The following is an 18,079-nucleotide window of genomic DNA, read 5'->3' on the forward strand; positions in this document are numbered from 1 at the left end:
GGGTGCCAACCTCGGAAGGATGAGGAGCCGAGTCGACCCCACCTGGTGTCATTTTACCACAGCGGAGCTCGGTTTTTCATGTTCATTTTACAATCCGAACCGTTGGCTCCTTCAGAAGAACCCAGATTCAAATGCTGCGCAGCACCGTGTGCTGTATGGGGGTTGGATGCCTCTCGGACACAACACACCGTCTTCCAAGATTATTTATTCAATTGCGCACACATCCTGTATTCATGCAAAAAAAAATACATGACGTCATATCCGGTATTTATATTGCGTGCATGACGCCATAGCCTGTATTTATTTTAAGTATAATGACGTCGACTGTGCCCGAATGAGCAAGCTCCATTACGAACCGTAGAAAAAATATATATATTAAACGGAAATTTATTTAATTTTCCCCACATCATGCGGCGCGTGGTTTATGGAAAATGACTAAACTTAATCCGAGCGATGTTGATATTAAAAAAAATTTTATATACATGAACAACCGTTGACCTTTCGCCCGCCGCACGTTCTCATGGCGCCAAAAACACCGTGGGGCCGTTAGGCCTAGGCCTTTTATGTTTTTTATTTCTTGTATATTTCTCTCTGGTTTTTCCAGTCGTTATTTTCTGGGTCGAACGTGTTGACTCGTTCAGTTTGTTATCAACTTCTTCGGCTTTGCATTTGTGTGACACCTGCTGCGGTACCGGAGGTGACAATCGAGGCCTGGTGCTAGAGGCCTGGACTAGTCGGGCCTTGACGACGGTCCGCGGTGAGGAAGCTCGTCCATCGCCGTGTTTCGGGTGTCTCGTGTGTGTGCTCGCCGGGACGCGCCGGCACACTCGCCTTCGGGAAGGTTTATTAAAAGCGAAGAGGGCTATTTTGGTTGGGACTTGGTCCGACGGTGAGGCCGTTTTGTTTTGCCGCTCCGTGGATTTGTAATGAGAATGAAGTTAATCTTTTGTTTAACTGTCGAGTTTGTTGTCGCTGTAACTGCTTTATGAGTGCAAGTTTGTGAGTGACATGTGAAAAGAACGGGAAGGAAAGTTCTCGTGCAGTTTACCACGGACGGCTTCACAGAATGCCTTCTCGGGGAGGGCAGTGAAGATGCTGCTGCAAGAACGTGGTGGTTCCGATTGAACGTGGTGGTTCCGATTGAACGTGGTGGTTCCGATTGAACGTGGTGGTTCCGATTGAAAGTTGTGGTTCTGATTGAACGTGGTGGTTCTGATTGAACGTGGTGGTTCCGATTGAAAGTTGTGGTTCTGATTGAACGTGGTGGTTCCGATTGAAAGTTGTGGTTCTGATTGAACGTGGTGGTTCCGATTGAAAGTTGTGGTTCTGATTGAACGTGGTGGTTCCGATTGAACGTGGTGGTTCCGATTGAAAGTTGTGGTTCTGATTGAACGTGGTGGTTCCGATTGAAAGTTGTGGTTCTGATTGAACATGGTTCCGATTGAACGTGGTGGCTCCGATTGAAAGTTGTGGTTCCGATTGAACGTGGTGGTTCTGATTGAACGTGGTTCTGATTGAACGTGGTGGTTCCGATTGAACGTGGTGGTTCCGATTGAAAGTTGTGGTTGCGATTGAAAGTTGTGGTTCCGATTGAAAGTTGTGGTTCCGATTGAACGTGGTGGTTCCGATTGAAAGTTGTGGTTCTGATTGAACATGGTGGTTCCGATTGAACGTGGTGGTTCTGATTGAACGTGGTAGTTCCGATTGAAAGTTGTGGTTTCGTTTGAAAGTTGTGGTTCCATTTGAACACTGTTCTATTTGAAAGTTGTGGTTTCGATTGAAAGTTGTGGTTTTGATTGAAAGTTGTGGTTCCAATTCTCGGACTCGGTTTTGCCATTATCTGGAGGAGGTGGGGAGATGGTTGTGGGTTTGCATTCACAAGGACCTTGTATGGAACTTGTTCTCATCGTAATGATATGTGAAGATTCAACGTTTGAAGCCATCGCAATGGTAACCATGATGCACCAAGTGGGGTTTGGTTGCTGTGCTGTCGTCTGTTCGGGAGACATTGTTAGATATTCAACATTAATAAAAAAAAATAGTACTTGTTCCTTTACAAGGAATTTCAAGGCAGGAGGACACGACTCAGCCCAATGTTGTGTTATTATTGCTGACCTATGGTTGCTATGTTCGTGTGTGCTGGTTAACAGTTTGAACGATCAGTGTTTTTAGCTCTTCTTGTGTCTGTCAAGTTTGCTGTTATTGCATAAAACATTTATTTCACTCTTTCATGATTCGTATGTATTCATAACCGTTATTACCTCCTCCACTGAAGGTAGAAGAAGGTTATGTTTTGCTGTCTGTCTGTCTCTTTGTTTTTTGTTTTTTTTTGTGTGTGCAGGATATCTCCAAAAGGTCGTGGACTGGTTCCGATTAAATTTGTTGGAAACTGGTGTGTGATGAGGAAGAATTTATTCGACTTTAGTGAAGATCCGAATCTGGATCCAATAATTTTTCTTTGAATTGATTCTTCACTATTGAGAGATAGGACTAAACCGAATATGTAGCACAGTTTTTGAAAAAGCTGTGGACGGATTCGGACAAAACTTGGTGGGCAGGTTGGGTGTGTGACGTGGACAAAATTATTCGATTTTGGTGAAGATCCAAATCCAGATACAAGGATTAAATAAATAAAAAAATTTGAGTGGTTCTTCATCATTGAGAGATGGGGCCAAAAACGAGACATGTGGGCCAGGGTTCGGTGGCGATAAACGACCACTCGGTGGAGCAGTAGAGCCGTCTCCCATCGAACACCCGGAGTTTAGGTCGTGACTCTCGGATAAGTCAAAGTTTACGGGTCCCTTAACGGACCGTGGTTGCCAATATTTTGATGGCGTGAGGTAGGGTCCACTTGTCTATTCCAATTTACAGTCCACTTGTCTATATTCTAGCTACCGGGGAAACCACACCCTCGGCCGACTCTGTCCGGACCGAGTCGCAGGTCCTGACTCTGATCCGGCGTAACCGAGCAGAGTTATCAGAGCCACACCGGTCCCAATGACAATTTACCGGCCCAAACGGCCTCACTAATTCTCAAGTCCGAACCATGCTGGGTCAATCGAAGAAAGGACAGAAACGAACGAGAACATTTAAACAATTATTTATTTACAGGAATAAAAGAAAGGCACGAAGTGTAGACTTCTTCATGACTATATGCAAGCAAATATTTACAATGATCATAAACACTTAAATAGTTTTCTTATAGGATGGCGCCACATACAGACACACACTCAAAAGAAAAAGGACCCAATTGGTCTTTATTCGACCTTTGCAGCCAAGGGGATAGTTGAGCTGGGGGGTCAGAGTTCTGTCGGGGTACCTGACCGCGTTCATGTGGCTTGGCCCGCGACTGCACATGTGGGGCCCGTGATCTGTGGGAGCTTGGATGGTGAATAGCGGATCCAGGGTCGCTCCTTGTAGAAGGCCAGCGGAGACTCCAGGCTTGAGAGCTCCAGCAATGATGACAGCGCATCCAAACTGCCTTCCAAGACCTGCTCCTTCCAAAGAACTCTCAAGAATTCCCAAGGGCACGCAAGAACTCTTTGAACTCTGAACTCTCCGAACTCGAATGAGCACAAGAACTCCGCGCGCGCGCGCACACACACACACACACACACACACACACACACACACACACACACACACACACACACACACACACACACACACACACACACACACACACACACACACACACACACACACACACACACACACACACACACACACACACACACACATACACACATACACACATACACACATACACACATACACACATACACACATACACACATACACACATACACACATACACACATACACACATACACACATACACACATACACACATACACACATACACACATACACACATACACACATACACACATACACACATACACACATACACACACTGAGGGTCGCGTCGTCCTTTTTATTTTTTTTTCGACCGCTCTCAGTTGGTGGAGCTGACGCGTTGATCGCCCTGATTGGACAGGGACCTCCATGGATCCGCCCTTTCTGGGCGGGGTTATGCCCGAGCCGGGAAAACCCTGCCCCCTCTACGCGTGTCTGTACCCCTCTTGCGAGAGAAAGAACAATTTTGCCTCGTGGTGTTGGAATGCAGACCAATTTGAGGAAGTCGAATCAAGCACGCGAGGACCTTGCCTTGTATGCTACGGCCGTGAGGCGAGGGCGCAAGTGCTGAAAGACACTGTGGCCGCAAGTGGAGGGGATCTGGAGATTTAAATAACCTAACTATAAAATAACTCAGCGCACACACAACATTCCCATTAGACATAGGGGATGGATTCTAACTGCACACATACTTATCGAAATAACTGAACTATGGGGACTCTGGCTGTTTGTGTGCACAAGGTTTCCAAATCCGTAACAATATTTCAAAAATGTATTTGGCCCGAAATGTTCTACTGGATCAGGCATTGGGTGGTGGCAGTGTGCGCTCTACCAAGTGCCCTTCTGGTTTGAAGTGCAGTGCTATCGAGAATTACTTTGTTTTCTTTGTACCTGCAGCAGTTCATCCCTGTGCATGCACAGTCATCATGTGTTAATAGGAGACTTTCAAAATGACGTAATCTGCCCCGGAATGCTCTGCGCACATGCATAGAACCCTGTGGCAACAGTGTAGATTTCGGCATGTTTCCATAATCTCGTGTGTGAGATGAGGATTGTTACCTAAAATGGCTCGCAGAGCTTCTGAAAGAATCCGAAATACTTGGAAAAGTACCTGAGAGAAAGGAATGTATCTTTACACAATGAAAGAGTTGGAGAACTTTCTCAGTTCGCCAGAAGCATTGAGATTTTGCAACTACCCGTAGTGGACCGATGCAAGGCCAAAAGGATCTAGGACCGGTGGGTTCTACCAAAACCCTCACAGATCGCTACCAGTGACTGGACTTTCAACCTTACAGGAGTGCCTACTGTGATCAGGGCAGGCTTGGTTATTTATTTACTGGATGTCTGCCATTGGAAAGACTATGCTGTGCGTCATTACCAACAGAGCAATGGTAACTGACTCTTTGACGAAGGACATTTTCATGACGCGAAAATTCAAAGCTTGTGCCAGCTATTATTTACGTGGGAACGAGACGTACCAGGTAGACTTCCCTGAGGGAGGCACCGTATCTGGTTTGTGTGCTTCTTAACGGTGATGGAAAGATAATATCTCGGGCTTGTGAATGCACAGGGTAACTTTTAGGTCAACTTTTAAAATTGTGATACTTGCCATTGTATTATTGGCTTAATTGTGATGCCCAGCAGTGTGTTGTTAGGTGGAAACAGTACTTTCCTGTTCCCCAATTTCATATGAGCTGTTTTAAAGTGGGAACTCCAGGGCCTTCAAGATCATTGGAATCTCCCATGATGAAGCTGAGCATGGGCCCATCATTTTCGCATCGCAGTTAGCTCAGTGGTCTCTGTCCTCCACCACCTCCTTTCTGGTCTTGCACCTTGCCCTCTGTCCTTTCTGTGCTTTGCTCACCTCCCCCCCCCCCCAGGTTTCTGTGTGGTGCATGTGGTCCACAATCAACCAACCCCCTTCTGGTGAGATTTCCAAAATCCAGGATCATTGCTCCCCTCCAATCATTAGTTTCCTCTCTCTTCCTGGCTGTGGAACCAACTTGCACATTCTTTTCAATCTCATTCTTCCCTCCAGGTCTTCAAGACAGCTTTTCACCACCATCTCAGATCATCCACCATCCAAAACCATGATCTTTTGCACCCCCGTTAACCCTTCCCAAACCAATCTTTTAAAGTTTGTATTTTTTATTTTTGTTTTTTTTTCCTTTTTGAGAGTTTGCTCTTGTACCCATCTTGTTAACCACTTGTGTCGTCCCATATCCCTTATTTCTCCAATCCTCCCTCTATTTTGTCCCTCAACCCGACTATTTGTGCCCCCCCCCATCTCTTTCCACTGTTCCTTTTTTTTTTTTTTTTTTTTTTTTTTTTTACTGTTACAGCTTGATCTGTTCTACATTCCAGTTCCTCCATGAGCATCGACTTTGTATTGAAAAAAAATACTCGCACCTAATGAAAAGGTTAGGTCTGATACGATGTTGCAGCTGAGGTAGTAGTTCACTTACCTCTGACTTGTTGAGTCTGAGTTCAATTCCCAACCTGACTATAAACTAATCGGGTTGGTCCTTCACAGGCATGGCGTTTCATCACAAAGCAGTCCGTCCCTCGGATGGACGTTCAGCTGGGTGGCCTGTTTGCTAGCATTAGTTGGTGGATGTTGGAGATCCCATGGTGTCTTTTGCGAAGCGTACTCGAGGTGAGTTATCGCCAGCACCCTGCATTCAAAATTTCTGCTCCGTTCAGTTGAATGTCAGGATTGACCAGCCAATTCATGAAAGATTTGTGAAACTTTGTCAGGCAAAGATTGGTGGTGGTGAAATGGCTGGTTTTTCACAAAGCTACATTTTTATTTTTTGCATGTTCAGTTTATTGATGCTGTAATTATCTCAACAAACCATGTTATCATACTTATTGCTGTTGGGCAGTGTAAAGATTTACAAAATCTTATACTTGACTGCAAGACTGACAATATCTTTGGTTAACATGATAAATCGTGGGCTGGGGTCAGAACGCCCAAGAATGGAATTGCAATTACTGGCACATTTGAAATTGTTTTTTAATGAAACTTTGTAGATGCAATCAACATGGGGGGACGCATGAAATGTGTAAGAAATTTTTGGATTAGAATTTTTTTTTTTTTTGGGGCATGCAAGGTGTCAAAAACAGGGAAAACTTTTCTTTTAATCTCAGAATTTGATGTTTGCTCATTCCTGGTGGAATTCCTGCTCATTTTTCGCGGTTCGGGAAATCTCCGGAGCCTATCCCCTCCCCCCCTCCCGGTTCGGGAAGTCTCTGAAACCTATCCCCCCTCATCCCCCCCACCTCCTATTGAAACTATGCCCCCACATTTGCAGTTTCAACATTCGCGGTGTTTTCCCAGAACGTATCTCCCGTGAATGTCAAAGTCCTGGTGAATTTGCTTTCTTCTCAGAAACTACATAAGCAATTCTGATGAAACTTGACCACAACCTTCATCAGCTGTGATGTACCAAAGTTTATTCATGGCATAAAAAAATTGAGGTCTGAGGGTTTTTTTAGGGGGGTGGGGGGGGGTTGCCCCCCAAAATAGGTATTTGCTATAACATTGGTTCATTGGTACATTTTGTTGATTCTGTCACATGTTGACTTCCTCCTCAGTATCATTATTCTGCCAGGTGAGTGCCCAGGGGAATTGCCACTATTATTAATTATTTGTGCATTTTCATTTTATCTCTGAAAGGTAGCAACAGTGCTCGGATTAATCCAATCAAAGCCTCGAGCGAAGGGACCTGGTGAAATAGCAATTGGTATTTCGTGATTGTGATTTTATTGATCCTGTAAAGACTGCCGGACAGTTGACCTCCATAACGGTTGACCTCAGACTGCCGGAGATGAACTCCCAAGACACAAAGTGGAGGTTTTTTTTTTCTAGCAAGTACCGCAAGCCGTGTGGTACGGTGTGTTAAGAATTAGGCCTGCATGCCAAAGTTCAGCGTTCATTCAGTTTGATGATAATGATAGTTATTGCCAAACACGAGGGTCGGGGTCACATGGATCCCTCTCTCCACTCGATCCTGGCAGTTGATGTGGATTTTAAGGGTGTTGATGAATAAGTGTACGAAACACCCTTTGCTTTTCTTTATTACGAAATAACAAACAAATTCACCCTTTCATTAACGCCCACGTCACTTTCGCAACGATGCACTCTAGGTTTTTGATGTTGACATTACTTACTTACTCATATTTCATGTCTTAGTAAGGATGGAAGTTTTGGTTTATTACCTCCACCACCAAGGTGAAGAAGGTTATGTTTTCACCCCTATTTGTCTGTCTGTCTCTGTGTGCAGGATATCTCAAAAAATTGTGGACGGATTCTAGTGAAACTTGGTGGACACGGGTGTGTGACGAAGAAGAATTGATTCAATTTTGGTGAAGATCCGAATCCAGATCCGATTAATTTTTTTATCGTGATTCTTCACCATTGAGAGACGGGGCTCAGCTAATATATAGCATGATATCTCAAAACGTTGCGGACGTATTCGGATGAAACTTGGTGGACACATTGGGTGTGTGACCATGACAAATTGATTCGATTTTGGTGAAGATTCGGATCTGGATACAAGAATTGTTTAATTTTTAAAGTGTTTCTTCACCTTTGAGAGATAGGGCCAAAAACTATATATGGCATGATATTTCAAAAATGTTTTGGGCACGATATGTTCTCGTGGATCAGACATTAAGTGGCAGAGGTATGCGCTCTACCGAGTGTCCTAGTTAATGTGATGAGGTCAATGTGATGGACATGGCCTTTTGAAGATGAAATTGTTGGTTTAATTGGTGTGTGTTGTATGTGGTGTGTGATATATATATTTGCGAATTCGTGCCCGCCGGCGTGCGAACAGCCACGTGACTCGAATCGCGGCACGTCGGACACGGACAATTCTGTCGTGACGCTCTCGGACTAACGCCGGGAGCTAGTCACGGGTGGGCCTTTCGGCCTCACCACGATCGTGCCAATCGGCCACCCGCGTGGGATAGGGTTGTTCGCCAAACTCGACCTACCTAAGTACCCACCGGATGGGAGACCGGGCGATCGCACCTCGCCGCAGGTTGACTCTGGACACGGGCCGCTTAAGCGATCTGTTCCGTGCTATCGGGGTAACCGAGCGGTGTTATCGTCGGCCTCGACGGTTCCGATTACTTATCGGGCGTATTAAGCCCACGATGAACCCGTTACGTGAAGCAAGATGGAGATTCAAACAAAGGAAAGGACGCAGCGAAACGGGGAACAATTCAACATGCAAGCACTTTATTCACACCAACACGGGCACAAAGCACACGTATAGTCAAACGGAATCAGAATGCACATAAAGCAATTTAAAACAACAACAACAATGCAGAGCTACAACCGAATACACGAACACACGGCAACACTTATAACAATACTACTTGACGGACGGCGCCACCCACAGACATTTACACCAAACCCCAAAAGAAAATGGAAGTGCGACTTCCCTGATCGCGTCGAGTCCTCCTTTTGCGACTGCAACTCCGTGCCCCTCCGGCGTGCTCCGCGAGCTCGTGCGGCGTGTCGCTCGTGTGGTCCGCTCGACTGTACGGACGGGGTTTCGGGGAAACGGACGGGGTTTGTTCGGCACTGTTTTCCGCGCTCGCGCACGGGTCAAAGAAGCAAGGCAGGAACAACAAGCTCGCGACTCGAGCCAGAAGACGACCATGAAGACCAACCCTCACTCCAACTCTCGACCAACCAACTCTTGACCAACCACTCCAACAACTCTCGACCAACCAACTCTTGACCAACCACCCGCAAGGTTCGTCCTGTCCGCCTTTTGTAGCGTGGGGCTCCGCCCTTCGCTCCGCCCCATTTTCGGCCCCGCCTCCCTTCGAGCTTCTTGGAGAAGCCTCTCGAAGGGGGGCGTGACCTCTCGCTTTCCCTCCATCCCGCGCCATGCGGGGGCCGGGGGAGTCAGTCTTGGCCCAGAGCCAGGGAATTATTCCCCCAAAAAGAGGCCCCCACCTTTTCTCATCTTTGACCCCTGCATCGCCCCTCCTCCACACCAAGCGTGGAGAACCTCGACGGGAAAAACAGGCGGGAAAACCCCCGAGCATAGTTGTTGGTTTTTGTTTGTTCCCGGAGATCGTAACCGCACAGGGCCTACTGAATGGCGAGTGGGGAAGATGTGGTAGCGTTGATGGTGGAGGTGGCGTGGCTGTAGTGTGGTTGGCGCTGTGGTGGGGATGGCGTGGTTGTTGAGATGCTGTTTGTTTGAAATAAAAGATAGAACAGAAAAAAATGGCTAACTCCAAGCGTCACAGCCCGGATGGATCACAAATATTCCCTCTATACAACGGGTTTGGGCTAACTACACGTGTACTTACATAGATATCTCACCTACGGGACGCGAATGGTGGTTTGCGAATTTCTACAACCATAACAATATATACAGTGGGACCCGCTTAATAGAATCACTTTGGGCCGGACAAATTTGATTCTAATAAGCGGATGATTCTAATATCCGAGTTCACCAGAGTTGTGGAGTATCAAGCGGATCAAATGTCGAGTACACATACGGAGACAAATACTCAGCATTTAGTTTGATTTATATGACACACTTGCTCAAAACAATGTAACTTACTACTGAAAATAAAACAATTACACGTACAGTACATATGTACTTTTCAAAGCAAAACAACATAGGTTTGTCGATGAGCCTACTCTGTAATGAAAAAATTGTCGATTGTTGCCTGCTTTAACGAGTCTGTGGCAATGGCGGTGACCTCCTTGTCAAGTTTGCGCAGGAAGGCCATGTCACTGAACCCATGTGATAGCAAACCAAGCCTGATCGTCTTAGCTGCAGACATTATTTCCTTGATGGTCGGGACAGAGATCTCCTCTTCCTCCTCTTCCTCCACTTTAGTGTCGACGTCATAGTCTGCGTCAGTAGCAATTCCCATTTCGCGTTGGACTGCCGAAACGATGGCTTCGTCTGTGACATCATCGTCTGTGGTTTGGAGAGTGGCGTCCATGTTGACGAAGTCCTGCCATTGGTCGGGATCCATTTGAAGAGGGTTGGCTAACTCGTCGTCGTCATTGCTCTCGACCCTTTCGCCTTCGCTTGCCGCTCCGATGAAAATTCCTCCTTTGCGCCAGAAGTTCACTATGCCGGTAGTCTTCACATCATTCCATGCTGCGTCCGTAAACAGCATAGCGTCGAGGATCGTTATCTTTTTCGCCAAGTCACTCGCTGTCATTGCTCCATCCTCGTTGTCAATCTCAGTGAGCACTTTTCGTAGCATGGCACGGCGGTAATGAGCTTTGAATGAACGGATAATTCCCTGATCTAACGGTTGAAGAACAGAGGTTGTGTTCGGCAGGAGAAATGCCACAGTAATGTTCGACAGTTGAAGTGATTGGGGATGTGCCGGACAGTTGTCTGAGAAGCAACGCTTTCTGGTCATGACGCCGAAGCTCGCGATTCCACTCATCGAGCCATTCAGTGAAGAGGAAACCTGTCATCCATGCGGAGGAATTGGCTCTGTAGCGAACTGCAATTGTTTTGAGGCCTTTGAAACACCGTGGATTCTTGCTTTTACCAATACCGAAAGGAGGACGCTTAGCACCAGTCATCGAGCTGCAAAAAAGCACCGTGATTCTTTCCTTTGGCTTTTTCCCACCGCAGTGCTGATCTCCCTTGAAGAGGAACGTTCCGTCTGGTAAGGCCCGAAAATACAACCCGGTTTCGTCAGCATTCCAGATCTCATCAGCCGTGAAGCCTTCTACGAGATCCGGAAACGCGTTGTCCAGCCATTGTTGTTTCCCTCCTACGTCAGCCGCCGCTGCCTCTCCGTGAAGTTTCTTGTGGACGATTCCATGTCTTTTCTTGAACCGGTCAATCCAGCCGTTTGTCGCACTGAACTTCTTGTTGTTGAACTTTTCCGCGAACTGAGCCGCTTTCTCCCGCATCAGAGGTCCAGAAAGCGGTGCTTCCTTTTCTCGAGAAGTTTGAATCCACTTGACCATTGCTGATTCGACATCGGGTGCGTTGCCGCTTCGCTTGCGTTTCTGAGAAGAAGACGAATCCACTTGAGCTTTCAGAATCTTGCATAGGATTGGCTGGTTAATTTCCAACTTGTCTGCAGCTTCTCGTTGGCTCATTCTGGGCAAAGCGTCATAGTCCCTCAGGATTTGTGCTTTATCAATGTTTGAACGATCCGTCCGCTTTCGTTTTCTGTCCATCGTGGAAATGACGACACGCCTAGTGCTTAGACTGCAGCTGTCAGCCGTCTGCCTATCTGTACAATGACTACCGAAATCACTGTAGTGGCATAGCGTTATTTTTAGCGTGACGTCAGCCGCCTGGTGGCAAAAGTTGGAACTGTGCGGCCAGTAGGCGCTGAACTGTCGAAGTGGATGGCCAGCAGCTAATTCTATTAAGCGGGTTTTTGATTCTAATAAACGGGAAAAATTGTGTACATTTAGATACAATGGAATCGGTCTCAACGATTTTGATTCTATAATACGGGTGATTCTATTAACCGTGATTCTATTAAGCGGGTCCCACTGTGTATGTATATATATATATATATATATATATATATATATATATATATATATATATATATATATATATATATATATATATATATATATATATATATATATATATATATATATATATATATATATATATATATATTGGATTAAGGGGTGTCTGTAGAACGATATTTTTGGCAAATATGCAATAGTGTGACAGTCATAGCAACTGAGGCTGTGAAATGCTGTTGCCCATTATAAAGCGAGTTTTTTTTTTGAGGGAAAACAGATTTTTCTTTCTGAAGGCCAAGTCTTTGTCAGGTTTTATTTTTGTGCTTTATTGATTGTCATGGCAATGCTGGTCGAATTGGGGACTGTTGACGAAGTAGCTGAAATGGAATGGTCATTTTTTTTTGGAAATGTCTTGGAGATGATGTAACTCCCCAACAAATGACTATCCAAATAAACTTACCAAAAAGACACTCACCAAATGAAGACATAATGTATGGTTAAAAGTGATTGATTGTGTTGGTCTTTGCATCAGAATATTAATTTGTTGAAGGTCGGCACTCATGTCGTTAAAGTAAATAATTTGTTTGCACGCGTTAGACAGGCGCTGATGTACCAAGATGGCACGGAGCGGAATCGCTCAATTTGTTTTTTATTTTTAAAGAAGATAGAAAGTTGGGTGCCTGATCATGAATAAGCAACTTCATAAATTCCTGTACAGATGTGAAAAATAGTTGTGCAGTACATATTTGCGTGAAGAGTTTATGTTGGCATTTGATTTTTGTCAGGACTTCTGTGTTCCACACGAGGTGTGGTGCCATACGTCATGGTACTCACCTTTCTGAAAGTGGCCTTACTTTATCAAATATTTTTTTTTATATATCTATTTGGATAAGAATTGAAAGTTATTTATCGTTTCATTTTGACATTGACCTTCCTGTTGTGAAACTAATTTTGCATCGCAAATTTGAGGCAAATGCATATGCGCAGTCTGAGCTCTCTGGGAAGGTGGTGTGGCGCAAGAGCTCTCAATCATTTTAATATTAAAGACTGGACATTGAAAGTGTGTACTTTGTTCTGTGTTGGTGTAAAATTGTAATTGTACGTTTTATCATAAAGGATGTCATAAAGGACACAAATAACTAATGTGATGTGTTAGATGGGGGTGATGTAATAGACACTGCATTAAATGGTGGTAGAACATGGAAAATATTTATACGACTTTTACAATCTTTTAATTTTATTTAAATTGAATTATGTACTTTAAGACGAGAACACAGATCTTCTTTCATAATACTTGCAAGAACCTCCAGGTTTGCATTACTTAAACTTAAGGGTTCGATGGGGTGGTGTATAATGGTCATGTTCGAGACTACTTCTGGACTACTTTCAATAGCGCTAAACTTCAGGATATTTTTTAGTTTTTAATGATCGCTAAAATCATTATTTTATTGAAATTTGAAGTACCACTGCATTGGATATCGTGCTCCATGAACTCTCTAGTAGTAGTTGTTGATTAGCCCCAGTCATTTCTGCTCGAACAGACCGGTGTCACGGAGATAGCCAATCAATCTCCTGGGAGTGACGCAAAGATCCTTCACTTCTAAGATGTGCTCTTTCCTTCATGGGGCCACAACCATACAGTCTTCCACAATGTGATTTATCGTGTGGGGTGTTCTGGCAGAGGTTGCATGTGGTGTCACCGCTTCTTCTTGAAGGCTTGTTATAAATCTAGCTGTTTTGAAGCATTGCATTAAACCCTCAACATTGATTTCCCTTGTAATCAATGAATTCTGCTTGCTTATTTATTTACCCGCACGTGCGAAACGGAAAGTGGGGTTACCAATTGCCTCACTTTGTCTGTCTGTCTGGCTGTCTGTCTCTACCCACAAATGTTAGTTTATGATCGAGAAACTACTCAATTTCAATTGAATGGTATATTTTTGAACATGAATCGGAAAGCGAACCTGTGGTTGAACATTACCTTTTGCTCTGAATTTGACCCGGTCCACGTGTGCAGAGGAGCGAGATGATTTATTATTATTATTATTATTATTATTATTATTATTCTGTCTGGCAGTTAAACAAAGTTGAAAATCATTCCAAACAGGAAATTTACTGTTTTTAGGGACATCACAAAGGACACAAACATCAGGCGCAAAGAACTCATGCAACGTGTTAAACAAGACGGTGTGAAAGACACTGCATCAACAGTGGTAAATTTCTGGAATATATATATATATATATATATATATATATATATATATATATATATATATATATATATATATATATATATATATTGTTGTGGTTGACGAAATTCACAAACCACCATTCAGGTCCCTTAGGTGAGATATCTCTGTAAGTATATGTGTAGTTAGGCCCAAACCCGTTGTCTAGAGGGAATAAATGTCATTCACTCGGGCTGCGACTCTTCAGGATAGCCGTTTTTCTTTTACTATCTTTATTTTGGACCAGCCGCCATTATTACCACCACCAACCACGTCTCAACAGCCATCACAACAACAACAACCACCAACCACAACGCCGCTTCACAACAACCACCAACCACAACGCCGCTTCACAACAACAACAACCACCAACCACAACGCCGCTTCACAACAACAACAACCACCAACCACAACGCCGCTTCACAACAACAACAACCACCAACCACAACGCCGCTTCACAACAACAACCACCAACCACAACGCCGCTTCACCACAACAGCCACGACCTTTACCGTCACAACTCGCCACCATCGCATCACCGTCATTCCCACGCCACTTGTGGGCGCCGATGCTGGACTCGTGCGGGGCGCGCACCGAGCAGCGTGTTCAGAGACATCACAGACTTTCCGCAGAAAAACGGATCAAAAACGACTCACGCCCACTTCTGTTCCGTCCTATCGGTGAGCGAGGGGCGATTTGGCCCCGCCTCCAGGGCGTTGGAGGGCGGTCGCTATATGCAAATTCATGGATCAAAAAGCATTCACGCCCACTTTTCCTCGGTCCAATGGGGAGCCAGTTAGAGGTGAAGGGTCGGAGGCAAAGGGTCAAGGGTGAAAGAGCGAAGCCACGGGGCTTATATAAACGGCTGCGTTCGTCAGTAAAGTTCAGTTGTGCGGAGTTCAAGAGAGTCGTCGGTGGAGCTGGAAAGAAGTGGGAGAAGTCAAGAGTGAAGAGTTGGGACGAGCCAAGAGAGGAGACGGAGAGGGCGAGTAGACGGAGCTGTGGAGAGGTGACGGCGGCGAAGGCGGACGAGGGGGTGCTCGCGTCGGTGCCGGGAGCTGCACAGGGAGAGGCCAGCAACGCGACCGAGGTCGAGGAGGAGACGCTCGCCGCGGGACCCGAGACAGGGTGATATCCTCCTTCCCCCGAGCATCAGCAACCCCCTCCTGTTTCCCCCCGCGCTGAGATAGTGCGACAAAGGGGGCCCCTTTCCCACCCCCTACCAGACACTGTCCGCGAGGCCCGCGGAGTTGAGGCACCACCGCCACTTCGCGTCTCATCATCAGACGGGTAGGCCCGACCCGGTCTCGGCCCCAGGCCCGCCTCATCCTTGAGGGTGGTTCTTTTTCTTTTGCTTTGGGAATATGTGTTGTCGGCGCCGTCTGTGAAGTAAAATTGTATAAGTGTTGCCGTGTGCCCGGTAGTCGGTTAGATCTGCATTGTTGCATTTGCTTTTTGTGTAATATTGCATTGTCTTCTTCTTTTACATGTGCTTTTGGTGGAATTGTATATGTGTGCTTTCCGTTCATCGCGAAATAAATGTGCTTATTGTTGAACTGTTTTCCCGCTTCGCTTCGTCTTTTCTTTCATTGAATCTCCATCTTGCTTCACGTAAAGGGTTGGTCGTGGGCTAAAACGCCCGATAATTAATCGAACCGTCGAGGCCGACGAATAACACCGCTCGGTTATCCCGATAGTACGGAACGGGTCGCTTAAGTGGCCCGTGTCCGAAGTCGACCTGCGGCGAGGTGCGATCGCCCGGTCTACCCTCCGTGTGGGTACTTAGGTAGGTCGAATTTGGCGAGCAACCCTATCCCACGCGGGGGCCGATTGGCACGATCGCGGTGAGACCGAAAGGTCCACCCGTGACTAGTTCCCGGCGTTAGTCCGAGAGGGTCACGACTGGATTGTCCGTCCGGTGGGCGACGTGCCGCGATTCGAGTTACGTGGCCGTCCGCACGCCGGCGGGCGCGAATCCGCAACAATATATATATAAAACCTTTTTTTTCGACAACCTTTAAAATCTGATCTTATTTAAATTGAATTTATACTTGGAACACTATAGAACACAAATCGCCTTATTGGCTCTTTCAAAAACCATTAATATAGCAGCACTTGGACAAAATATTACGGCATTTTACATGTTGACCAATCAAATTTGCTCCGAATAGACTGCACAGGAGAAGGTGTTCTCTGAACTCTCGAGTTTATTTGTTCAGGTTTTATAAAAAGCTGCTGTTTGTTGAAAACCTATTTCCACACAACTGACTTCCACCGAAGTGTGTGTCATGCTGTGCATTGAGTAAAAGTTGATATCGTTCCTCCTCACAGCACAATGCGCCATGTACCTTTTGAGACGTCATCCCTATATCTGGGTAGCCATGTCTTACCATGCATGACTGGCAGCAGCATTTATCAAGTAAAAACAGTAAAGCAGTCTTTCAGTCCACTACGGAGCACGGGCCTCGCTCAATTGGTGTTGATGGTTATTTGGCATACATTGTGCGGGGTTGGCAAGAGTGAACTGTCACAGGAATCAGTCAGTGGATGAATATAAGCAAATCCTTCGCCACCTGACCAAACAGCCGTATGCCAAGGCATGTTTTTGGCAACTGGGGGATGGCCATTACTTACTAATGTACTCCAACACAGATTAATCTTTTCTTTTTTAGGTCATCTCTTCGAGCATGACCTAATAATATGGGTGTCGATGTCCTTCGATCCGTCCGTCCTTCCGTTCACAATGAAGTTGAAGCGGGAGATCTGGTCATTAGTGATCCTGATAGAGGTCGATGAGACGTACACGATGGTATGACTTTCAAGGTCACCGAAGGTCAAGGTCACGAGGCCTTTGAAGTTGCGAAAATGATGATTTTCAAATTCTATCTCCTCCGCCATATCTCAAGCGATCTTGAATTTGATTGTAGCATATGAATCTATGGGACAATATCTAAATTTGGTCGGGCCGGATTTTCGATATTCGCTTTCGTTTTCGTGTCACGTGACTTCAAAGTTGGCAAAAAATGCGAAAATGACGATTTTCAAAATCTATCTCCTTCATTTCTCAAGCGATCTTGAATTTGATTGTGGCATCTGAATGTATGGGACAATATCTAAATTTGGTCAGGACGGATTTTCGAATTTCGCTTTCTTTTTCACGTCACGTGACTTCAAAGTTTGCAAAAACTGCCCTACCTTCAGGAGACTATATATTCTCTACTGGGCATGGTGAAAGTTAGTGAATGGTGTCAATGTATAGCAGCTGACCTTGTATATTTATACATTTTACGTCGAAGGTGCAAAAGTTTCAAAACCCGAAATGTAAACGTCGGCATTTATTTTCAAAATATAATTTCGTGCGCGCGCGCGCGCCAAAATGCCGAGTCATCTTTAACCAAACTGCGCAGTTCGAGCTGCGCAGTAGAACTGTGCAGCAGTCTTCGGTCATAACTGAACATTGAGAACTTGTGGTATTATAGAGATAACCGTCACCCCCACACGGGGGTAATTTTTTTTTTTCTGATATTAATTTTTATCTTCTTTGTTTTGTCTGTCTTTTATTTAATTATATACAAGCTCCACCATGACCTATGCCAATTATCACCATGCTTTTTGAAAAAAATACCGGGGGGGGGGATATTCTAATTGACTGTCTGTCTGTCACGGTCTCCTCCTAAATGGTTGGGCAGAAATTCACCGACCTTGG

At 45.2% G+C, this 18,079-nt stretch overlaps 1 protein-coding gene across 10 annotated transcripts in view; it reads left to right on the plus strand.

Annotated features, from left to right (window-relative positions):
• The first annotated feature begins 248 nt into the window (after positions 1 to 248).
• LOC147024802 (protein Jade-1-like) overlaps positions 249 to 18,079 on the plus strand; it is an 89,730-nt gene continuing 71,899 nt past the window's right edge. For 2 of the 10 annotated variants that reach the window (XM_085885073.1, XM_085885083.1), the window contains exons 1-2: positions 6,041 to 6,059; positions 6,173 to 6,295. In XM_085885073.1, the coding sequence (XP_085741199.1) occupies positions 6,052 to 6,059; positions 6,173 to 6,295 (131 nt within the window). In that variant the 5' untranslated portion in view covers positions 6,041 to 6,051. Of the gene's footprint in view, positions 265 to 373; positions 890 to 6,040; positions 6,060 to 6,172; positions 6,296 to 14,270; positions 14,359 to 18,079 lie in introns of those variants that run through there. The other 8 variants (XM_085885077.1, XM_085885080.1, XM_085885076.1 and 5 more) reach the window with 8 other exon arrangements.

The sequence above is a fragment of the Eptatretus burgeri genome, chromosome 6 (assembly GCF_056783735.1).
Source record: "Eptatretus burgeri isolate ZD-2024b chromosome 6, Ebu_testis_v1, whole genome shotgun sequence".
NCBI classification, from domain to species: Eukaryota; Metazoa; Chordata; class Myxini; order Myxiniformes; family Myxinidae; genus Eptatretus; species Eptatretus burgeri.